The sequence below is a fragment of the Puma concolor genome, chromosome B4 (assembly GCF_028749965.1).
Source record: "Puma concolor isolate L17-30 chromosome B4, mPumCon1.1.hap2, whole genome shotgun sequence".
NCBI lineage: Eukaryota > Metazoa > Chordata > Mammalia > Carnivora > Felidae > Puma > Puma concolor.
The window spans coordinates 77752251-77777986 of NC_141673.1; the positions used below are offsets into that span (position 1 = coordinate 77752251).

A 25736-nucleotide genomic window follows, 5' to 3' on the forward strand; every position below is an offset into this window, starting at 1 on the left:
AATATATGCTTGTTGTTTAAAAAAATACAAAATAACAAGCAACTTTCATAATTTATATGCCCATCATTTCTCCCAAACTCCCTAAATTCATTGCCTTCTTTATGTCTGTGTTTGAGTGGAAATACATAGATATTTTATACATTTTTTCTAGTAACACTGTACAATAAGCATTTTCTCATAACATTAGCAATATTTTGCATACCTCGTATTAATGGTGGCATATTAATGGTGATGCACTAGCTACCATGTGTTGAGTGAGTACTATGTACCTAACATGGAGATTGTTAATCTTAGATAATCTCCATTTGACTGGTGAGGGAACTGTAATGACCAAAAATATCTGTCAGTTCTAACATTACTCTGCCTCTCCCATGGAAACTTCAATCTGTGTGGATTGTGACAATCATTAACTAGTCTTCCCCTGTTGTTGGACATTTATGGTTTCAAATTTTTCCCTTTTATAAATACTATAGTCACAGAGTGCTTGGGTGGCTCAGTTAGTTAAGCATCCAACTCTTGATTTTGGCTCATGTCTTGATCTCATGGTTCGTGGGTTCGAGCCCCATGCCAGGCTCCACACTCAGCACAGAGCCTGCCTGAGATATTCTCATTCATTCATTCATTCTCTCTCTCTCTCTCTCTCTCTCTCTCTCTCTCTCTCTCTCCCCCTCTCTCCCCCCTCCTCCTCTCCTTCCCTCCTTCCCTCCCTCCCTCCCTCGCTCTGCCCCTCCCCTGTTTGTGCAGGCTCTCGCTCTCTCAAAAATAAATAAATTTTATTAAAAATTAAATAAATACTGTACTTACAATTACATGTGTGTGCATTTCAAATTCTATCCTAATGAAGGTTATTAGAAGAGAATATTTTTGAAGTTTTTGACACTTACTGCTGATTGCCTTCCTGAAAGGTTATACCAATTTTCATGGAGTGATTAGGTCTAATGGGAAGGAAAAGAGAAAAGGGGAGTGACATTTCACAGAGGTGGTGACATTTGAGCCAGCTCATGCAAGATGAGCAGGGCTTTGCCAGAAGTGAGGCAGAGTGGTCGGAGCATTCCCAACGGGAAGGAAGTGAGAGCAAGGGCACCAGGGCACAAGGGAGCCCTTGCCCCAAAGGAGTCAGTCTGTTCCTTCCGCTTATTTGCCACCAGAATCCTCATCATTTATTTTATAGTTGACAGGAAGAAGAATCAGAATAGAGCCCTTCCATATATTTAGAAACCATCTCAAATGAAAGGTCTTTTGAAGTTCTGAGATAGTCATGTTAGTCTGTTTCTTCTTTCCTTTTCCCAAAGGGAGAACAAATCCCCTGAGGATTCAGTATAACTGGGAAATACATGCCACCTCTCTCATCCCATCTGCTTCCCTGAATGTGAAGGGACAAAGACAGTACATCTGGCATTGGTTCTGACGTGTACAGGATCTGGAGCGCCTGGGTGGCTCAGTCATTTAAGCCACTGACTTCGGCTCAAGTTATGATCTCACAGTTCACGGGTTCGAGCCCCGCATCAGGCTCTGTGCTGACAGCTCAGCGCCAGGAGCCTGCTTCAGATTCTGTGTCTCCCTCTCTCTCTGTCTCTCTCCTGCTCGTGCTCTTTCTTTCTCTCAAAAATAGACATTAAAAATAATGCATTTGGTATTGATTTCGTATCAATCTGCTTAACAAGATGGATAAAAGTAACCTAAGTCTATTTATAAATTTGGGAGAGGTGCCAGACACTAGGGCGTCAAATTCAACAGTGACTACAGCTGTAGCAGATTTCTACATTTGTCTGAGCATGGTGTGTCCACAATGCCTTCTTTCTGGGCTGGAGCAAGTGCTGAAAGCCCAAGGGGTGAAGGTGACAGGGTAAGCAAAGCCGGCTGTCCAAGCCCCCGAGTCCAGTTCCACACGCCACTTCTCACTGATTCTATCATCGCATCTGGAAATGCAATATGACCGGTAAGCCACATCCCATCATATTTTGAAGAAGGCCACTTAGGAGTTATAAATCAAGCAATAAAATATTTCTAAAGCTCACAAAATACCTTCAGGACAAACAGGATTTTCTTTCTGCATCTGATGCTTCTACAGCTACTGTGAAGATTTAGTATAGCTGGCATTTATGAAGTTTGTGGAGTGTACATTTAACCAACTTAAAACCTAACTATGAAATAGAAATTGATGGAATTGGAGAAACCTGTGAATTATAAACAATTTAAAATGTGCCTTTCTGCTCTTAAGGAAGTGTAGTAATGGGAATAGAGGAAGTGATCAAGTAGATGATCTACTGGACCAGAATTAATTGACAGCTAAGAAATCTTTATCAGTAGCATTTTTGTGCAAATATATTAGAATGGCTGTAGACGTAGCCCAACAAAATTGCTGTGGCCAGTTTACCAGTCGTGCCCTGTTCTGCACATGTCTCCTCTGAAGTGAGTTGTAAGTGGAAGTATTATTCCTCATTATTACTAGTGAAGCCTCAAAGAGACCAAAAGAGTACTTCTCTCATAAGGTTCTCAACAAGCTATTAATTAGATAACATAAATGAAACTCTTAACACTATGCCAACACCTTCTAATGGTAGAAGTGGGTGGGAGAGTCATTATCTGTGTTTTATTATTATTATTATTATTATTATTATTATTATGGTTATTATTTTTAAACTTTGACTTTGATTCTTGCCTTGCTAGTCTTCTCCCAGTCCTAACAAAGAAAGATGTAAGATTGGAAGATTATGTCTTAAATCTCATTTATCTGTTTATGAAAGGGAAGCTGAAATTTGATGATACATAGAAAATATGAAAAGGTATTACTGGGCGCCAGAGCATGAACTGTGAAGCAGTTAGGGCATCATTCATAAGTGATGAACTTCAGCTGAAAGGGAACCTCCTGCCCATTCACAACAATAAGTGTTTCCTAAAAATTTCTGCATTAAGATGGTGAAAATGACTGACATCTTTACCAGAAGTTCTTACTAATTTAAAATTTCTGCATCAGATGCCAGTGGAAGCCCATGAGAAGGAAAAGCCCTCAGTCTACAACTTAACATTTTGCTTCAGCCACCCCACGTCCACCTCTTGACTTCTTTAGATAATATTTGCAGCCTAAAGTATCACATTGCTCATATTGCCATGATTTGACCTTTTCTTGAACAGCCATACATTTCAGAATCTAAACCATCTATTTATATTCTTCTTTTCCTAGTGCTAACCCTTTCTCTAATAGACAGCATGCCCTTTCTTGCATATTTGGATGGGAGAGATACTTTCTATTTTTTTTAATTTTTTTTATTTTTATTTTTTTAATGTTTATTTTTGAGAGAGAGAGAGAGAGAGAGAGAGAGAGAGAGAGAGAGAGACGGAGTGTGAATGGGGGAGGGGCAGAGAGAAAGGGAGACAGAATCTGGAGCAGCCTCCAGGCTCTGAGCAAGCTGTCAACACAGAGACTGACATGGGGCTTGAACTCACAAACTGTGAGATCATGACCCGAGCCAAAGTGGGACACTTAACCAACTGAGCCACCCAGGTGCCCCGAGAGATATTTTTTAAATAGCATATCAAGGGGTGCCTGGGTGGCTCAGTTGGTGAAGCGTCTGACTTCAGCTCAGGTCATCATCTCACAGTCTGTGAGTTCGAGCCCCTCATCAGGCTCTGTGCTGACAGCTCAGAGCCTGGAGACTGCTTCAGATTCTGTGTCTCCCTCTCTCTCTGCCCCTCGCCTGCTCATGCTGTGTCTCTCTCTATCTTAAAAATAAATAAAAACATTTAAAAAAATTTAAATAACATATCAAAAGTGTAAAGTTACGTTATTTACTTAAATTAAGAAGCTTGCATAATTTTTATATGAAGCTTTTTAAATACCCTAAACAATTGATCATAAAAATAGCTGGCATTTAGGATTAGTTTGCATTGCTACTACCAGTGCCATGGTAAATGAATCTTTATTTCTACCATTGATGATGAGATCTGTCCATTTATATTGACTGTAAAGTTCTGTCCTTTGGAAAAAAAAAATGAAATGTTCATATAATTGTGCTGTTCTTCTATAAAACTTACTCCTCTCATTCCAGCTCTGTTCATCTTCATTATGCTCAAGACTTTAAAAAAAAATTTTTTTTTTAACGTTTATTTATTTTTGAGAGAGAGAGTGAGACAGAGCGTGAGTGGGGGAGGGACGGAGAAAGAGAAGGAGACACAGAATCCAAACAGGCTCCAGGTTCTGAGCTGTCAGCCCAGAGCCCGACATGAGGCTTGAACCCACAAACCGTGAGAACATGACCTGTATGCTCAAGACTTTTATAGCTTAACTCTTTCTGTCCACTTAACTGTCACTTACCCACCTATCACTTTACTTTCCCCTTCAATTTTTTCATAGGTTTCAATCTTCTCACATTTATTGTTAGCTCCTCCAAGAGAGGCAGGCACTGCCTTATAGCAGGTGTATATTGTATGCAGTGAGCCTCAGGTTGTGTCCCAGTTACTGTCTGATGGGGACTCTACTTGACATTAGTGAACTTCATCTGTTCATTCATATTACAACAAATGTCTTTAATGCTACATCAGAATAAATATCTGAAATACACATCTGCTTCTTCCCCAGGTTAATCAGCTTCGTGGCATCCCCAAGCTTCTGCAGCTCCTAAAAGTTCAGAATGAAGATGTTCAGCGAGCCGTGTGTGGGGCCCTGCGAAACTTGGTATTTGAAGACAATGACAACAAGTTGGAGGTCGCTGAACTCAACGGGGTACCTCGGCTGCTCCAGGTGTTGAAGCAAACTAGAGACTTGGAGACTAAAAAGCAAATAACAGGTACTGCTAACAGAATATTGAAGGATGTAGAACAGAGTACCCAGCTGGGTATGTTATGTCATCTGTTTTTCTTTTTTTTTTTTTTCTTTTTTCTTTTTTAAAATTTACATCCAAATTAGTTAGCATATAGTGTAACAATGATTTCAGGAGTAGATTCCTTAGTGCTCCTTACCCATTTAGCCCACCCCCCCTCCCACAATCCCTCCAGTAAACATCTGTTTGTTCTCCATAGTTATGAGTCTCTTATGCTTTGTTCCGCTCCCTGGTTTTATATTATTTTTGCTTCCCTTCCCTTATGTTCATCTGTATTGTCTCTTAAAGTCCTCATATGAGTGAAGTCATAGGATTTTTGCCTTTCTCTGACTGACTCATTTCACTTAGCATAATACCCTCCAGTTCCATCCACGTGGTTGCAAATGGTAAGATTTCATTCTTTTTGATTGCCGAGTAATACTCCATTATATATATATATTTACCACATCATCTTTATCCATTCATCCATTGATGGACATTTGGGCTCTTTCCATACTTTGGCTATTGTTGATAGTACTGCTATAAACATGAGGGTGCATGTGTCCCTTCAAAACAGCACACCTGTATCCCATGGATAAATGCCTAGTAGTGCAATTGATGGGTCATAGGGTAGTTCTGTTTTTAGCTTTTTGAGGAACCTCCATATTATTTTCCAGAGTGGCTGCACCAGCTTGCATTCCCACCAGCAATGCAAAAGAGATCCTCTTTCTCTGCATCCTCGCCAACATCTGTTGTTGCCTGAGTTGTTAATGTTAGCCACTCTGACAGGTGTAAGGTGGTATCTCGTTGTGGTTTTGATTTGTATTTCCCTGATGATGAGTGATGTTGAGCATTTTTTCACATATCGGTTGGCCATCCTGATGTCTTCTTTGGAGAAGTGTCTATTCATTTCTTTTGCCCTTGTCTTCACTGGACTATTTATTTTTTGAGTCTTGAGTTGGATAAGTTCTTTATAGATTTTGGATACTAACCCTTTATCTGATGCGTCATTTGCAAATATCTTCTCCCATTCTGTCGGTTGCCTTATAGCTTTGCTGATTGTTTCCTTTGTTGTCAGAAGATTTTTATTTTGATGAGGTCCCAGTAGTTCATTTTTGCTTTTGTTTCCCTTGCCTCCGGAGACGTGTTGAGTAAGAAGTTGCTGCGGCCAAGATCAAAGAGGTTTTTGCCTGCTTTCTCCTCGAGGATTTTGATAGCTTCCTGTCTTACATTTAGGTCTTTCATCCATTTTGAGTTTATTTTTGTGTGTGGTGTAAGAAAGTGGTCCAGGTTCATTCTTCTACATGTCTCTGTCCAGTTTTCCCAGCACCACTTGCTGAAGAGACTGTCTTTATTCCATTGGATATTCTTTCCTGCTTTGTCAAAGATTAGTTGGCCATATGTTTGTGGGTCCATTTCTGGGTTCTCTATTCTGTTCCACTGATCTGAGTGTCTGTTCTTGTGCCTGTACCATACTGTCTGATGGTTACAGCTTTGTAGCATAGCTTGAAGTCTGGGATTGTGATGCCTTCTGCTTTGGTTTTTGGGGTCTTTTCTGGTTCCATACAAGTTTTAGGATTATTTGTTCTAGCTCTGTGAAGAATGCTGGTGTTATTTTGATAGGGTGTCATCTGTTTTTCTTAAGTTTCCCGGAACAAATGGCTAATGGGCTCATTATTATCTGAGAGGTGGCTTTCAAGGAACATTGTCACCCTCTGAGTTAAACCCCAGATTAAAGTCAAGTTAGAATTTTTTTTCCTGAAAGGGAAATTATTTTGAGGCTTTTGCTCAATATTTTAAATTAAAAACTCTGCAACTTTGCATGTTTTTACAACTTTACAGTGCTCACCACATGGAAATTCTGCATCAGTTTACTAACAGCCAACTTTGTGATTTGAGAACGTGTAAGGTTTCAGTATTGCCTCAAGTGCACAAGGCATTCATTCTGAAGAGACTCAGTAAGAACCACACCCAATTATTTGTTTTATTTATTCAATAATCCACTCGCTGGATGTATACAAAGAAAGTGAATCAGGGAATCAAATAGTGTCCTTGTGTAGAGGATTAGTTTAATCAAATTAGTCAAAATACAAGAAATGTTATTTCCCAATCCTTCCGTTACCTGGACCCCCCAAAATACCAGCTCCCTAGCCCACTCATCCCTGCACCCTAAAAAGAAGAAAAAAAGATGAGAGTGGCTGGATGCTTTTTTCTCGTTCTTTACTTCATGTTTCAAAATCTTGATTTGAACAAATAAATATCTTCTTTCTGCCCAATAGATTAGAAGAACGAAATAATCTGATAGAATTAAAGCAACAGTTTTAGTAATCCTTGAAATTTGGAGAAGAGAGACCTAGTTTTATTTAAGTGAATAGTGCATATGGTAGAGGAGAAGAGGGTGCATTGATGTTCAAGCTTAGCCCTCTTGCTGTCACCGTCAGCTCCCTGCTGATGCTCCCTGCACACATTCCCGAGTGCAAGAGCATTACTGAGTGCAACCGTTGGTGGTATTGCCTTGCGGAAACCTTCCTTAAGTATCTTCAGGGGCCTAGGTGGTATACATACATTTTTAATTTATCGCCAAAAGGTTTTAAGGTATTTGTAGGTATTATTAGGTGATGAAATCTCGGTTTTATAGATGAGAAAAGTAAGGCCCAAGCCCTTTTTAATATATCATATAAAAGTATTTTTAAATGATAATGCTGGACAGTGTTGTTTATTTTAGAAGGAAGTATTCCATACATTTTGTTGTAAGTTGAATATATTCTACACTTCTGCAGAATATACAGCAGTTTATTATACAACAGGTTTTTTTTCCTGTTTTTAAAAATGTTGTCATTCTATCTTCTCTGCCCATTTATATCTTAAAGTAATCACATTTTTTTCTATCTTGGTATATTTTAATTTTATAAAACTATATGAAGGGTTATACCTTGCTATCCTTCTGCCAGCACGCTGTCATGTCCCATGAGAAATTTCCTTCCATAACTATGACTTATATTAAAACACCTACAGAAATTAAGAGGGATCTCACTCATTCATTCATTCAGCCAGCATTTACGGGGTGCCTGCAAGTACCAGGCAATGAGAATCATTTTAGAAAGGTTGTAGATGTTCTTTTCTTTCTACTAAAACATGAACATTTACTTGATGGTTGGCACTTAAAAAGAAAACCAAACCTCACAAATGGAACCTAACATTTCCTTCATTAAACTGTATGGGGCGCCTGGGTGGCGCAGTCAGTTAAGCGTCCGACTTCAGCCAGGTCACGATCTTGCAGTCCGTGAGTTCGAGCCCCGCGTCGGGCTCTGGGCTAATGGCTCAGAGCCTGGAGCCTGTTTCCGATTCTGTGTCTCCCTCTCTCTCTGCCCCCCGCCCGTTCATGCTCTGTCTCTCTCTGTCCCAAAAATAAATAAACGTTGAAAAAAAAAATTTTTAAATAAAAAAAAATAAATAAACTGTAGTAATGACAACCGCAAGAGAGGATCAGATAATCTGTTTTACGGTAAAAAAAAAAAAAAAAAAAAAACACACACACACACAAAAAAACAAAAACTTTCCAAAGGAGATGTTTCATTGTGGACTTTAAAATAAGGATAGGATACATTTTGAACTGGTGTTTTGAAGGAGAATGAAAATTATTCCCAGCAAAGTGAACATCATTAGCGAAGTAAAAAGAAGCTGCTGGTCATTTTTAGAGGCAGTTGGATAATAGAGTATTGATGTTAAGGTATATTGTATCTAGAGAGCTTGGGAGGACGTGTGGGTGTGTGTTGAGGAAGTAATCCATTGAACCATGCTTCCCCTTCTTTTGTAGGCAATAGGAAACTATGGTCAGAGAACATTCTGTGGTATTAATGCCATAGAAACCATTCAGTTGTCTTTACATAATGTGCAGAACTGATCAGTGGAGGTTTATTTTGCAATTCTCAGGATTTCTAGTACAAGCCAGGCATCCCTTCCAGAGGGGGCTCATTACATGCTAATTGAATTGAGTCGATACTTGAATGTTTGATACAAATCCTTCTAAATAACTTCCTTTAGCTCTATTAATAGAACAGCTAAGTAAGTGCTTTCTGGGCCTCAGAAATAAATTGTTGACTTAATGTAGACATGTTTATATCTTTGCTTAGAAACACAAAGCGAATAACCATACATATGAATCTTTTCTTGTCTATTTTGTGGGTATCTTTTTATTGAGCCTGTTCTTTGTGCTAGTCACTAAGCTAGGACTTTCCATTTTTCATCTTTGTCCCTCCAGTCATCTCCATAAGGCATTATTGACAATTTACATATCATCAGTGTGACACTCGGTGGGGTTAAGTAGATTGCCCAAGATTATGCAGCTAACAAAGAACAAAGCCCATATTTCAACCCAGCTCTGTCTGGGTGTCTTGCTGTATGAAAGTGGCTCTCACCTCCCTCTTTGGAGGCAGAGAGTGATTCATTTTTACACTTCTTTGGGAAAAGGCTTGTCTTTTAGGATCTCAGATTAGAGAGCTCTCCTTCACTTCTCTGTGACCCTTCCTCTGTCTCCACTTGCCACTGACTTGGTTAAGTCCTCTTCACCTCTCTGCTCTACTATTGCAGTAGCCTCTTACCTGCCCACTGATTCAGTTTTGCACATTCCCAGTCTGTCCACTACTCTGCTCCTAGTGATTTCTTGCTGATATGAAAATATGGTCCCATTGTGCTCCCCATTACCTCTAAGATACAGTCTATACTGTGAAGTATGCCACACAAAGATTTTATGATCTGAGCCTGGTGGCCACTGGCAGCAATATCTCCTCTCATACCTTCCCAGCCCAGGTTCTGAAATCCTAAAGGATTTGCTGGTCTGTCTGTGTCTCTTTTCTGTCTTGATATCTTTGTCTCTGCTGTTGTCTTGGACTAAAATCCTTTTCCACACCTTGACCACCTGGTGAACCCTCCTCACCCTTCAATAGCTGTCTTTTCCTCTGAAGGATTTTCAGATGCCATCCTTCCATACTTCATCCCCCCCAGTGGGGTTTGAAAGAAGGGGCATCTCTGAACTACTTTTGCATCCTTTAATATTAGGATGCCACTTATTTCATGCCTGTGTGTTTACTGCAATAACAACTTTGCTACTCCTCTAAGTTGTTCAACATCTGTGGCTGATTGAATATAAAAAAAGAGATTCATGACCTGGGAATATCTCGATTAAGAGAAATAAAAGGATCAGGTTTGTTTTCAGATAAGACCCTGATTTTTCCTGGCCAAGCTATAAAAAAAATTAACCATCCGATTTCTATATATGCATAAAAAAGGCATCAGCGCTTTGTTCTGCTGGGAGAGAACATCAACTCACTGACCTTCCTGGCATTTTCAGTACCAGCCTAGGAGGGAAGCTCTTCCCTTTTCAGATGAAAAGGCTTAAGGATCAAAGACGTTCCCTCTATGAGATTGTTCCCCCTCCCTTACCAAGTGAGCCTGTTAGTGTACTTTAATTGAAATGAGAACAGTACATACTGGTCTCAGAGGCTCATCTCCAAGGTCACTGAGTAATGAGCATTTGCAGGAGTGAGTAGGACTCTGACTTGGTAAGAATGAAGCAGGAGATTCTTGTTCCTCTTTTCATGTTGCATAAGGAAGAGTCAGGATGATTTGCAATGAAATTTGTTAAAAATGCATATTGACCTCTGCATGTTTTTTGGAAATATTTCATTGGCTTGCTATATTTTAATAAAGTAGCAAAAATATTTTGCTATAAGATATTCGTTATGCACCTTTTAAAAATAATTGTATATTATTTTATTCTGCACTTGTAACGTGCAACAAGTTATCTTGGGTTTGTATATAACTTGGACTAAATGGCCTTTGCAATAGTGCGATATTTCAGGGAAGGCTTACAAAACTTAGGTGAAAGAAGTATATCCATGCAAGGGAAATTATTAAAAAAAAAAAAAAATTCCTCCTGGTCTGTGATCACTTTGAAAAATAAGATTAAAATGAACCAGTCTTCCTCCTCCTGCTCCTCTTCTCCTTCTGTACTGATAATAGGGATTCATTTAATCATAATATATGTAATTTTTGCTACCTCATTGTCATACAGAGTTTGTTAAATAACTCTATTTCTATTCCTAGAAGGCAATATTAATAAAACACAGATTTTAATATCTTATAAGATCCTTCTACTAAAATTAGCTGTTTTTTGCAAAAATCACAGTTGGCAATACATTTCTGGAGAACACAGTTATTCTTATCTCTTTTATAATTGCTAATTATTCAAAGTATATCCCTTACCAGAATCCATTTCTTTCTTTTTGGCTAGAATGAGAGCTTAGAGATAGAAAATTACAGGCTTATCACCTGCAACAAAGAACTTAATAATAGAAATTTAGGCACTATGAATAAATTGACTGGAAGTTAAAGGTGAGACCAATGAAAACCTAAACCCTAATGTTATATCGGGTCATCTAGAATCTAGTCATTGAAATGAATATGTATTAAGGGTCCTTTAGTCCATTCATTACCCAATGCGAGAAATGGGAATCATTTTTTTTTCAAGTCATCTCTATGCTCAGTGTGGGGCTCGAGTGCACAACCCTGAGATCAGGAATTGCGTGCTCTACCTAACGGGGCAGCCAAAGGCCCCAAGAATAATTTTTAAAATACAAATTACTAAAATCCATTCTGAGATTCTAGCTAATAAATTTGGAATGTGGCCCAAGAATATGTCATTCTGATATGCCGCTCGGTTTATTAGAAAACTGGTAGTCTAGTCTAACACTCTAGCTTTGGGACAAAACCGCTTGTCAATATTTTGATAAAGGAGGAGCTCATTTTTAGCAGTCTTAACGATAGAGCTGGATCTTACAGCAGATCTTTCTGTTTCCTTCAAAGCTCTCTTAGAAGTTTATATATTCAGTGAGCCAGAATCTCCTTCCCTAGAATTTCCACTCATTAGTTCTGGTTTTGCCTTCATATAGTCACAAAAAATGATACCTAGCTATTAAATTTACATTTGTTTAGTTACTAGAGAAAATGTATTCCTATGTGTATTAGATTCTAATATTTTTTAGCTTGGGTTAATTTTTCTACTAGCAATTGAATTTTTAATGATATTTAAGAACTCTATATATTAAGGATATTAACCCCTTGTCTCATATTGTCATATGTATTTTCCCAATTTGTAATTGGTCATTTATTGATGTTGTATGTACATGTTGGGAGAATGTATAACTGTTTAATCCTGAATCTCTAGTGAAAAGTACCTTCCTAGCTTTGTACCATACAAAAATTTGGCAGGCATGACATTTCTATATAATACCCTACATTAAAAATTTTAAAGTTATACTAAAACTCCCAAACCAGGTACTTTTATAGAAATAATACTGGATACCAAGTTATAAAGGACGTTGACTGTTGGAAGAAAATTCCACTCCCTTTGTTCAGATTAATCCTCTTCTGGTTTTTATTGTAAGTTATACTTTTCCTTTGAGTGCCCTGTGTGGTCCTTTTTTAAAAGAGGAAATGGCATCATGCTTCACATTTTTAAGCCTCTGGCAGGCAGGGACTATTAATTTGTTTGCTTATTTAAAGCAGGAAGCTTTTTTTTTCTCTCTCTCTCTCTTTTCTTTTTAACTTTCTTTAGTAGCTTAGAAACCACAACTCCACCTTAGACCTGCCTCTAAATTGTTTTCAACAACCGTTGGAATTTTATTCTGTCACTCCCCCATCCAGAGCCCCTCAAGATGAAGTGGGAGGAATGAAGTCATTGTGTTGCAAAATCTGTGGCCCAGGGACACTGCTACTGCTCCTGACTAGTCTAGTTTGACCAGGAAAAGACCTTCTCCTGAGCCCGAATGCTAGCCCTCAGAAAACACTAGACCCAGTGTCACCCCATCTGACTGTAGCTCTGTGTAGGCTGCAGTGGAATTTTGGTTTCAGAAATGGTTGTTTCAGAAACTGATTAAGTAAAACTGATTAAGGTCAAAAGGCTGCATTTGGCCTAGAGTGTTCTTAATGGTGGTCCAAATAGAACTATGGTTGAATAATTATCAACCTTTACCTCTACAATTATTTCAGTCATTAAATCAGGGGAGATGATATCACCACATAATTCAGCCAAAAAAACCAAAAGCACCTTTCCTTGTTTCATATGGTAGACTGTCCTGTATACCTATGCTTCCTCTCTCTCGTATGCAGACAAAAGAGTACATTTTCAAAGTGAGAATTACTGACTGGGCAATGGCGGAGTGAGTAGGGAAGAAAACGAAGATTCCCATCTCTTTCTACCTCCTCTCTCTGCCTTCCTGGATGCTAGGGAGTTAGAGTCATTTGCTGAGGTATGAAAGAAGGCAATGCAACTTGACACCTGCTGGGAGTCACTGGAATAGCAAGCAGGAGGTGTGCCCTCCTTCCACTGAATCAGAAGTATTTGAATGCCAAATTTGTAAGAAAAACCAATCCTAAATGGATGTGCCACTTTGTATCCTCTCTGACTACCCAGCCTCAGGCTCTGTCTCACAAATGCCCTGGAAAGTACAGTATTCTATTATCTTAATTTCTTTCTGAGTTGGCTTGTATGGCCTTTTTCTTTAATGGTGGGTTAAGGGGAGAAGTTTCAAGAGGAAAGGGAAAGTTAAATAAGTAAATGTGGTACCAGCCTTAGACCAATGTTTAGGCCATACATGTTGGTAGATAGATTAAAAATACTCTGTATCTTCTTCACTACCAAACTATAATATAAGAAATACATGAGGTAGCCAGTGTAAATTCCAGGAGGACATAAAGTCTGTCATTGGGTAGGATTTAATAAATATTAATTGGCGATGTTGATCAGCCTACTGGTGATAGGCATGGGTATAAGCAAAGGCTCTGTAGGCCATCCGTGCTGTTACTGGGAGGCAAATATCAGGTGGAAGTTTCAGGTAGTGGGGAGCAGGAGGCGGAGGGAGATATTCCCTTTATATGACCCTTTAAAAACATTGAGGTCTTGGGGCACCTGGGTGGCTCAGTCTGTTAAGCATCCAACTCTTTATTTTGGCTCGGGTCCTGACCTCATGGTTTGTGAGTTGGAGCCCCGCATCAGGCTCTGCGCTGACACGCAGAACGTGCTTGGTATTCTCTCTCTCCCTGCCCCTCCCCTGCTCTCTTGCTCTCTCTCTCTCTCTCTCTCAAAATAAGTAAACATTGATGTCTTGGAGCGCCTGGATGGCTCATTTGGGTAAGCATCTGACTTTGGCTCAGGTCATGATCTTGCGGTTTGTGAGTTCAGGCCCTGCATCAGGCTCTGGGCTGACGGCTCAGAGCCTTGAGCCCATTTCAGATTCTGTGTCTCCCTCTCTCTCTGCCCCTCCCCTGCTCATGCTCTGTCTCTCTTGCAAAAATAAATAAACATTAAAAAAAAACAACAAAAAACATTGAAATCTTGGGATACCTGTCTGGCTCTGTCGGTAGAGTATTCAATTCTTGATCTCATGGTTGTGCATTTCAAGCCCCACGTAGGTTGTAGGGATAACTTTAAAAAAAATAAAATCTTTTTTTACAAAATTAAATAAATAACAATAAAAACATTGAAGTCTTTATTGCAGTAGGGTCATTTCAGGCCTTCATGTTGGTGAGACCAGAATTTATTATGTATGTGACGTCAGCTTAATGGTAGGATCATTTAAGAGCAATGGCAATAAATGTTTAAGGATTTCTAGCTTCCATTATCATTCCTGATTAATTTAAACCTGCATAATTTTATATCATAATTCCCCCCCACCCCACCCCTGCTGATTATGGATCAGTTTCATTGCCATCTAAAGAACTCTAAACCAATTCTTTTGGTTGGGAAAGGGGCTATCTCTCTCACTCCCCCCCCCCCCAAATACCTAGGCACAGCCCTAGGAGTGCTGGCTGTAACTCCTCTTTTCAGCAGTTATTTGACCCATCCCTGTTTTGATAGTACTCTTTGTTTTTCTAGGTTTGCTGTGGAATTTGTCATCTAATGACAAACTCAAGAATCTCATGATAACAGAAGCCTTGCTCATCCTGACTGAGAATATCATCATCCCCTTCTCTGGTTGGCCAGAAGGAGACTACCCCAAAGCAAACGGTTTGCTCGATTTTGATATATTTTACAACGTCACAGGATGCTTAAGGTAATGCCACTTGACAGATCTTTCCTCTGTGTACCTTATATACTACATCCAGATTTTCTAAAACTCTACCCCACTACCTAGAGGTCCTATAAGAATTATAAAGATCACTCTAAATATAACAAGCACAATATAGAGACAATGAGAGAGGTAAAGTAAGAACAGAATGTTGTTTCTAGGCATGTTTGATTCCAGAAGCTACCCACATTAGTTCACAAGAGCGAGGATGTCAGTTCCAATAAAACAGAGATCTAACCTGAACACCCAGAAGTCCATGCAGACTGGCCTTCCCTGTCTCCCAGGGTTTAAGGCAGTCTCCATGCTATTTTTAATTCATTAAAATCTAACTTAATGATGTGGTTAAAAAAATAATTGTAAACCTAGTGTTTTTGTTATATTTTATTAAAGTATAATTGTATTTGTTTTAGATGTACAAAGTAATGATTAGATATTTGTATATTTTACAGACGGTCACCAGAATAAGTCTGGTGTTCATCACCATACATAGTCACAAAATTCTTTTTCCTTGTGATGAGAACTTTTATGATTTTTTTCTCTTAGCAACTTTCAAATATGTAGTATTGTATTATTAACTATAGTTGCCATGTTGTATGTTACATCTCCAGGACTGACTGACTGACTTATTTATATGTTTGTTTATTTATTTATGGCATATGAAAATTTATTTCCATTATGGTTTTCTTTGGACTTACTTATTTTATAACTGGAAGTTTATAACTTTTCCACACACACCCACTTTGCCCTCCCCACCCCCCCCCCCCCCGCCTCTGGAAACCCCACCAATCTGTACTCTGTATCAGCTTATTTGTTTTGTTTTGTTTTAAAAGTAATCTCTATACCCAACATGGGGCTTGAACTTACAACCCCAAGATGTTCTGACTGAGCCAGCCCCTATGAGCTTTGTTTTTGTTTTTGTTTTGTTTTTTTTAGATTGCATTTATAAGTGAGATCATACAGTATTTATCTTTCTCTGACTTATTTCACTTAGCATAAGGCTCTCACAGTCCATCCATGATGTTGCCAGGGGAGATATTTCATTCTTTATTGTTGCTGAATAATATTCCACGTATATATACCAGATTTTCTTATCCATTCATTTGTCAGTAGATACTCAAGATTGTTTCCATAGATTGTTTCCATTTCTTGGCTATTATGAATAATGCTTCAGTGAACATGGGAGTGCATATATCTTTTCAAGTTAGTGTTTTCATTTTCTTTGGATAAATACCCAGAAGTGAAATAGCTAGATCATATGGTAGCTCTGTGTTTAATTTTTTGAGGAACCTCCATAATGTTTTCCGTATTGGTTGTGCCAACTTACATTCCACAGGCACAGCACAAGGTTTGCCTCTTCTCCATATCCTCACCAACACTTGTTATTTCTTATCTTTTTGATGATAGCTATTCTAATAGGTGTGAGGTGATATGCCATTTTGATTTGCATTTCCTTGGTGATTAGTAACGAGCATTTTTTCATGTGCCTATTGGCCATCTCTGTCTTCTTTAGAAAAATGTCTATTCAGTTCTTCTGAATCTATCTTTCCTTTTCTCTTTCCTTTCTCCTTTCACCACTTTCCCCAAGTATTCTTGACTTCTTTGTTGCAAATGAATTGACTGTATATGCTCAAGTTTATTTTTGGACTCTTTATTCTGTTCCAATGACTTATGTGTCTGTTTTTATGCCAGTACCACATGCTATTTTGATTAATACAGCTTTGTAACATAGTTTGAAATCAGGGAGTGTGATGCCTCTAGCTTTGTTCTTCCTTCTCAAGATTTCTTTGGCTGTTTGGGATCTTATGTGATTCCATACAATTTGTAGAATTGTTTGTTCTATTTCTGTGAAAAATGCCATTGAAAATTTGCTAGGAATTGCATTGAATTTGTAGATCGCCTTGGGTAGAATGGACATTTTAACAATGTTAATTCTGCCAATTCCTGAGTATGGTATATCTTTTCATTTATTTGTGTCTTCAGTTTGTTTTTATCAATGTCTTATCATTGTTAGTATACAGGTCTTTTACCTAGTTGGTCAAATTTATTCCTAGGTGTTTTTAAATAGCTGTAAGGCAACAAAGCCTAAAGGAACAGAATGTTTTACCATAAGAACAGCTACTAAAGAAGTTAGTTTGGGCCGCATTTCTAAATAGTGGGATGAAAAAATGCTTGAGTTGTTTTCTCCTTTGGGCTGTCAGATGCCAACTAAATCAAGAGAAAATAGAAACACATGCAGGAGAAAGAAAAATGCTAGTTTTAACTTCTTTAAAATCATGCATCTCAAACTTTCTTGTATTTGAAAATAATCATTGTTCTTTATGTGCAAGGATTAAAAGAAATCAGAAGATGTAATCAAAATTAGACAGCCCATGAGAGGTCAGGACATATTCTGCCTTTTGTTATTTTCTCTAGTTACAGTTCATTTTTGAGGGAATCTAGATGGTAACTGAGAGAATTTATCATGGTAAAATGTTTAATCTCCAAAGTTAATCACACAGTAATGCATATCAAATACCAGTTTTGTGTAAGAATTATGTTAGCTACTGAGAATTTTACAAAGATGAATAAGAAAATCTTTTGGGGATTTTTAACGTAGTAGGGAATGCAGATGAGTAAAAGCACTAGAACACAGCTACAGTGAAATGTATTTATTAGAGCAGTGGGCCCCTGGAGCATTAGCATCTGCATCACCTGGGTCCCACCCAGACCTTATGAATCAGAAACTCTCAGGGTGGGGCCCAGCAATCTCGTTTTGACAAGCCCTCCTGGTGATTCTAATGCCATGGTATCAGAAGTACAAGTGAGGTGCTGCAGGAATGCAGAACAAAGAACAATTCATGCCAGCTGACTGGGATCTGAAAGACACTATAGAAGAGGTGCCAAATGAACTAGGCCTTGGTGGATTATTTCAATAGTCAGAAATTCTCTAAGGACTAAATTCTTGAACAGCAGAAGAGGTGCCTATATGATCTCTTTGAATCTGTCCTTCTGTACAGTTCACTAGAACTGCTTTTTTATTGCACTTTTGATCGAATAACACATTTTGTTCTACTTGAAAACATTTTGGGGGAAAAATAAATAAATAAAGTAAATAAAAATAAAAACATTTTGGAGACAGCTGGGTGGCCCAGTCGGCTAAGCATCCAAGTCTTGATTTTGGCTCAGGCTCAAAATAAATAAAAATAAACACTCAAAAAATTAAAAACATTTTGCATCTCATAATTTCTCTGTAGCTCCCCTTGTCTGGCTGTGTACATCAGAGTTCTTAAAGTGGCAGATGTATCCGGAATTTTTCAACTCAAAATGACAGATACTCAACTCAAACTCACTCAAGCCAAATAAGGATTCATTGGCTCATGTGGGTGATATGTTGACAGTCGCTTGTGAAAGTGAAGGAAGTACACGAGGAACCATGACCTCAAGGACTAGGACAGAAATTCAGCATACCTGGGACTCACTCTTTTTTTTTTTTTTTTAAGTTTATTTATTTGGGGGGTGGGGGGAAGGGAGAATGAATGGGGGAGGGGCAGAGACAGGGAAAGAATCCCAAGCAGGCTCCTCTGCCAGCACTCAGCCCAACGTGGGACTGGATCTTATGAACCAAGAGATCATGACCTGACCCGAGATCAAGAGTTAGACACTTGATGGACTGGGCCCCCCACCCAGGTGCCCCTCACTCTTTTTTAAAATTTCTATCTTCTCTCTGCTTCCTCTTCTTTTGCATGTTGAGCTCATTTCTCTACAAATGCAAACATGTCTACACATTCTGTTTATCTTTAATCCTTGACACCTAGCAAAGTTTCTGACATATAGTAAGCAAGTATAAAGTATTTGAATTAAAAAAATAAATGAATGAGCATATGAAAAAATGATGAACTGAGTGAATAATCAAGTCTGGCAACAGTATCAAATTTGTGATGGGAAGTGATCAAACAGAAGTTGGAAACATAGGCTAAGGCCAGATTGTGGGGGCCTTGAAGGTCATGTTAAGGAGTTAATTTTTTTCTTCTGTAAGCAAGATTAGCTAGTATGGGAGGATAGAAATACGAGTTCTGTGTGAAGAAGAATTATAATATCAATGGGAAGGGTGTATTGAGAATGTGAATAATATAAAGATAAAAAGGTGAGTAACAAATTTCTTTGTGTAGTTTCCCCTTATGAATGAAGAATAAAAGATTTGCATGGTCTGAGTGTAGCAGTGCCCTGGTTCACACACATTTTCCAGAAGATGTGATAGCTGAATACACTCCCATCAGTATGAAACCATTTCAAACAGTGTTTGCAAAACCAATCCAAACCACTGATTTGAACTACTTTCAGAAGCAGAATATAGCAAAAAATCTACAAAATTGAATGCCATATTATATGCTTAAGTATCTGTTCTTATTTCACCTGTATATCTAATTTACAATAATAATAACTGACATTTATTGTGTATTATGTTCTAGAAACTGTTCTGAATGCTTTATGAGGATTTTCTCAGTGTATTCTTAAACTGAGGCCCTTGTAAAGTAAGCTTTCTCTATCTTGTAGATGAGGGGCTTAGATTAATGAATTTTCCCCAACGTCATGTAACTAGTAAGAGACAAAGCTGGAATTCAGATCCAGGAAGGCTGTCTCCAAAGCCAAATACATTTATAAATGAATACATTAATGTTTGTCACATTTCTACAGACTGTGCTCATGTGGATAAAGCGTCTGCCCTTCACAGTCTTGTAACCTCACAGGGTAGGTAGGCCAATTTAAAGTCACATTCAAGTCTTAAAGTACTGTATCCGTGTCTCCTTGTTTTTGTTTTAGAGGTTCTGTGCAAGTGGAACTCTACACTGCGTTTCATATAAACAGAGAAGGTACAAAGGATGAAGCCTAAGAAATGAGAGAAATTTCCATGAGAGGAGATGGCATTGTAGGCAAATCAGGGTAGATGTTGTCACTATGAGTATAAAAGCCTCTAGGACCTGTGCTAGGACAAATGCGCAGAATGTAAGAGAAGACCTCTAGGGAACCTGCAATCAAATAGCCTCAGTTTCCATGACAATAGAAGTGTCTGCTGAGCAGTTGCTTATTTTTGACCACAGCTTCTCTAGAAAAGATTTTAAGACAGGTGTTGACTGGTTCTAACAAGTGTGAATCTAAGCTGAATAAGAAGGTCATAAATGTTAGCAAATATCTTAATTGCTACAAGTTTATTTGAGGTATTCTGTCCCCCAGAGAGTATAAGAGCCAAAAATGAATTGGCCACATGAGCAGTATCCTTGGCATTATGGTTGACTCAGGTTAGCCTAGCTAAATTTTTTCAATCTACTTAGGAGAAAAACTGCATGCACCAGTGACTTTGTCCCTTTACTAACTTGACACTGAGATCAGTTTTGAGAAGGACTTCCCTTGGTCTGCATATAGCAATGGCATAGAATGAGTCACTTGCTTTGTTGATGAAATTGTGGCAGTGGCCCTGTCCACCTGGAGCTGCCTCAGCGAGATTGCATTCACACAGGAGCACCTGCAGAGTTTATCATTCAGAGAGACTGTCAGGTACAGCATACTTGTCAGGTGTCAGATCTCTTACATACAGAATTAACGTCTGCTTGCAGCAGCATTTTCCATGGGACGTGGCACTTTCTTTAGGTTTCTTAAACAATATTATGCTAGCCTAAGAGTAGTAAAATCCAAGGTAGGAGAGGAAACATAAAATTGTACCCTCTACCTTGTGCTAGAGCCAGCAAAAGCGATCGTCAGCATCTCTTAACTCCATAGGCAGTGACCTCATGTTGGTAACTTGAAATCAGCCACTGGGAGTATTTATACCATAGAAACTGGCAAATGCTGCAAGTCAGAGGTCTCCCAACTCCCTTGCCCCTAGAAGGTTGGTTGCTAAATAAACATTTACCAGCATACCACCAGATCTGAATTTCTGTTAATTACCATCAAAATATGGATAGTTAGGGTACAAGCATATTTTTTTCTATACACATCCCTTTTCAAAGAAGAAACAATTCCTTTGTTTTCTTGGAAGGTATTCCAAAGCTTCAGCATTTCTTTTTTTTTTTTTTTTTTTTTTTGAATGGAGACAATTTTTTTCAAATTATTTTTATTTATTTAGAGTGAGAAGTGTAACAGTTAAAATATTTGATAATTCATCGCAATCAGTAGGATACACTCTGCCAGGAATTTCAGATTCCAAAAGACTTATGTGACAATCACAGAATTATAAATTTACCAAAAAGCATTAGCTGCCTTCTTTAACACCTCTCCTACAAGCACACTCATTGTGATGAGCCCCTGCTTTCCAATTAATATGGGTAACTTCTTAGCAATTGATGTGACCTGGCTGTAAAATTTGTATGTTCCACCTCCCTCACTGACACACTTTTGGAAAACCTTTGGATGTGACAAATAAAACCAATGGTTATTATCAGGGGAGGTTTGAAATTTCTACCAAAGATTTATCACTGTTCTCTGTTCCTCCATATTATTCTCCTGGCTTCTATCTTCCCCTCCTTCCTTCCTTTCATTTCTTTCCCCCTCTTTCCTCAGTCTTTGTTCTCTTAAAGGGGAAGGGGTGGAAATAACTTAGAGGTCAGAAATTAGAATGCCTCCAGACTTCAGATTGGACTTCTTGTGGACAGGTGTAAGACCATGTGGAATGGCAGAAACTGTCAGACTAGAGAATGGCGGGAAAAATGCTTGTTCCAAGAGCAGTGAGATTCAAACTTCTGTAAGACACTTTGGGCCAAACACAAACCTCTCTAGGCAGCCTCTGTTAGCAGTCTCCTTCTTCATTCTTGAAGAAATTAGGCGGACAGTGATTCTCCCACAAGTACAGAACCAGTTACCAGAAATTTGAGAAAGGAAACTAGTCCAGCTTTCTTGGTATTTTACCACTTAGTCTATCTTTCCTCTTACCCAACATTGTATTTATTCCTTGAATGCCTGCTATATTCAGAGCACTGTTTAAATTTCTGAAATTTCAAAGGGAGATGAGATCTATCTTTGCCCTGGAGGAACTCCAGGTTTAGTAGGAGAGACAGGCACCTGAAGAGAAAAGTCACAGTCCATTTGATAAGAAGTGTAAAAGGTATGAAAGACCAAGGCATTGAGTTGCCCGAAGGTTGGAAAAAGTTAACTGGAAAGTTACATTGAAGGAGCTTTTAAAGGATGAGTAGGTGTTTGAATGTCCCTCTCCATCTTCAGCTCCTCATTCTGTTACTGGTTCGTCTCTGTCATTTTTCAATATAGTCATATTAATCTTATCACCATAATTGAAGACCACCCTAGAATTTTGCCTTTTTGTTTAGGATGATTTTTCTTATTCTTGTATTTTGTGTCCATAGATGCCAGTTAGAGAAGCAAATGGTTACCACATTTCCCTTGCAAATTACTCAAACTTCATTTTCTCCACATCATAGTAAATCTAACCGGGGTGGATTTGAGTGGTCAGAGAAAGCAAACTACCTTAAAAAGAAAAGCTGTACTTATCAGTCTTGTGTCCTAATTAGCCACAGGGTTGAGAGTAATGTCATGGGGTGGGAGGGGGTGCTGTACTGAATATCAGTACACCTACTCTCTGGAAAAAGAATGTCTGTATGTAAAATTTTAATATATTCAAATATATCTGTCTTGTTGAGTATTAAAAAATATGGTGTTACTGAATTTCATTTTACACATATCTAGATATCAAACTTCAGAACTTTTTTGAATCTGCATTTCCTTAATTATATATTTTCATTCTATTTATTTGTGCTCATTCATCCCTTATTCTGAATATTCATGACAGAAAAGGATTTATTTGGTCTAGCTGTGTGCATAATGCTAGATGATTATTTAAATAATTAAGATTACTTAAACTAGGGTCTAGTTTCCCTGATTATCAAATAAGTTTTTTTGTGTGTGAGAATATAGATCCAAAGCAAGTCAGAACTACTTTTTAAAATTGTAATTTAAATGTAGTTCTTTATTTCTGGAAAATAATTTAATATAAAGCTAGAAGATAGTGTAAACAATACCAAAACCTGATAGAAGTATTCACATAATTCAACCTACAGAGTGGTTTTTCCAGAAATATAAAGACAATTGAATCATCAACTTCAAACACGTGTATTTGGTTAATTATTTAAATTCTTCACATTTGATATGTAAACATAAGCAATATTGAAGTCTGTTGATGGAGAGGAAAATTTTTTCTGTGCCCTTCAAGATTCTTCTGGCTGGTCTAACAATCAAATTGACTTGAGACAGACTAGCAGGAGAAAGTCAAACAAAAGCTTAATAAAATGTATATCTCCTATATACATGGGAGAAACCCAAGAAAACTGAGTAACTCCCCAAAATGGCTAAAGCCATCACCTTAAATATCATCTTCAGTCACAGACAAAGAAGATGTTGGGGGTGGGAGTCAGGGAAGTTACCAGGCAAACCACAGTAAACAAGAATAAGGCTGTTAGGCAGTTTTAAGTTCATGCTTTCTCCATTGATAATTTTTTAGAGATTTAGAGTCTTCCCCCACTTGCCAATATAGCTAGGAGACACCTTCACAAATGGAGATTTCCCTTACAAATGTAAATGTCTCTTACAAAAGTGTAACTTCCACTTGGTTTGCAGACCTTCTCCTGTGTTTGCTGCTTCTTAAAAATAACCAGCTTGAAATAATATGTCAAAGAGGCATTCCTTGGGGCGACAAAATTTACTCCTGTACACCATATGTAATGGAATTGGCAATATTTACAGCAATGTTATACTATCAGTTATAATTGCATTTTATATGTGGTACATTTTAGATATTGTGGGGGTCAAGGATAGACCACCCTGAGAGGGCCCACCTTGACATGAAGATTATTTTGAGCTGAAGGCAATCAAGATCCTGTGGGCTCTAGAGAAAATTTTGCCCCTTCGTTAACTACATGGAATACCCTAAATTAGGGGTCTTTCCAAAATAAGGGTTATTAGCATAGATAAATTTTATCCGACCCATCTGTATGGCAGGACAAACATCTAATTACCAGACATCTGCTCTTTTCTTACTGCCCTGTAAATTATATTCCTCTGAAGTCCCAGATCCCTACCCACTTCTTCTTAGTTCAGAATGACTCATATACTTCATTTTGCCTGTCTTTGGAATTTCCATGAATGTGTAGATTCTCTGTAAATACGCTATTTGATTTTCTCCTCTAAATCTGTGTCATGTCAATTTGATTTTTAGTCCAGCTGGAAGGATCGGAATTCTTGGGGGACAGGAATTCTTGATCCCCAAAAATATAGAAACAAATGTGTAGTTTAACGGATTAAATTATTTTGTAAATGTCTCTTCACATAAATTTAAAAGGTGTAAGTTGTATTTAAATGGATATATAAGAGCTTCCTGGGTAGCTCAGTCAATTGAGCATCTGACTCTTGATTTTGGCTCAGGTTGTGATCTCACAGTTCGTGGGTTCAAGCCCTGCATCAGGCTGTGTGCTGACAGCATGGAGCCTATTTGGAATTCTTTCTCCCTCTCCCTCTGCCCCGCCTCCACTCACACACTCTCTCTCTCAAAAGTAAACATTTAAAAAATAAATGGGTATATAAAATCTGGATTTTAAAAAATGTTTTATAAGCTAAATCTTGGAGATTTCAGATCATCAGTTTGAAATCTCTCATCAGTGGGGCACCTGGGTGGCTCAGTCAGTTAAGCATCCGACTTCGGCTCAGGTCATGATCTCACAGTTCATGGGTTTGAGCCCTGCATCAGGCTCTGTGCTGACAGCTCAGAGCCTGGAGCCCTCTTCGGATTCTGTGTCTCCCTCTCTCTCTGTTCCTCCCCTGCTCATGCTCTGTCTCCTTCAAAAATAAATAAAAACATTTAAAAAAAATTTTGAAATCTCTCATCAGTAAGTAAGATAGTAAAGCAAACAAATCAAACATCAAACCAAGCAAATACAGCCATGTTTTCATCCCTCTCTCATCTCCCTCAGCCCAGTGCTCCTAAGAGTATATGTCACATTAGAATTGTCAAACAGCACAATGACAATCCTTGAAAAGGTCTCAGTTCTTCAGATTCAATTTTCTCCTGTCCTATCCATGCCCTTAGCAGATAGGCCCAGATTAAAAATTGTACTTCTCAATAATTATATGACATTTCTCTTTGTCAAAGAAACTCTTATCATAGTCAGAATTACTATTAAAAATTTTGTAATTCATCATTATTTTTTAAAAAATGAGCAGGTTGATGTATTTGGATAAAGCAGCTGATGACTTTGTTGTTATCCTGTGGTTAAAGTCTATGGCTGTCTTGGAGGTACAGACTATGAGCATCATATGATTTTCACTAGGACTTAAGCACCTTTATCAATCTTAGTCTGGTACCCAGATGTCTCCCTTAGGTGTCAAGAGTGTCTACCCAAGTTCCAGTGGCTTCTGGGCATATTTTAAAAATGAGTTTGCTCTTGATAATTGATTTGAAATGTAATTTGGCATTTTATCTTGAACAGCCAGCTAAATCCATAAGAAATGACTGTTAACCTGCCAACCAGATTATTACTGGCTGCATTGACTATTCAGAATACTTTTGGAGGACCTGAAAAATACAGGAAAGCAAAACTAAAGGATTTTTAAGGACAGGTTTTCTCCTCCTCTACCTTCTGGTTTCTTGATGTATAATAGATGCTGACATATCTTTGTTCGGTTAATGTTCCTTGTCCTGGAAGGAACAAGATATGTAGGTGGGAGAGCTTTGTTCTACTTCCCAATGATGCTTCTGTTTGCAGACCAAACAGTTGACTTTGGCTGATGTTTGCAGATACCTTCAGGAACTGATGTTGACTTCAGGGTAACAGAC

At 38.3% G+C, this 25736-nt stretch overlaps 1 protein-coding gene across 2 annotated transcripts in view; it reads left to right on the plus strand.

Moving 5' to 3' along the window:
- Positions 1–25736, plus strand: part of PKP2 (plakophilin 2) — a 94503-nt gene that overhangs the window by 40575 nt on the left and 28192 nt on the right. For both annotated transcript variants that reach the window (XM_025930514.2, XM_086713668.1), the window contains exons 5-6: positions 4580–4787; positions 14734–14911. In XM_025930514.2, the coding sequence (XP_025786299.1) occupies positions 4580–4787; positions 14734–14911 (386 nt within the window). The remainder of the gene's footprint in view (positions 1–4579; positions 4788–14733; positions 14912–25736) is intronic.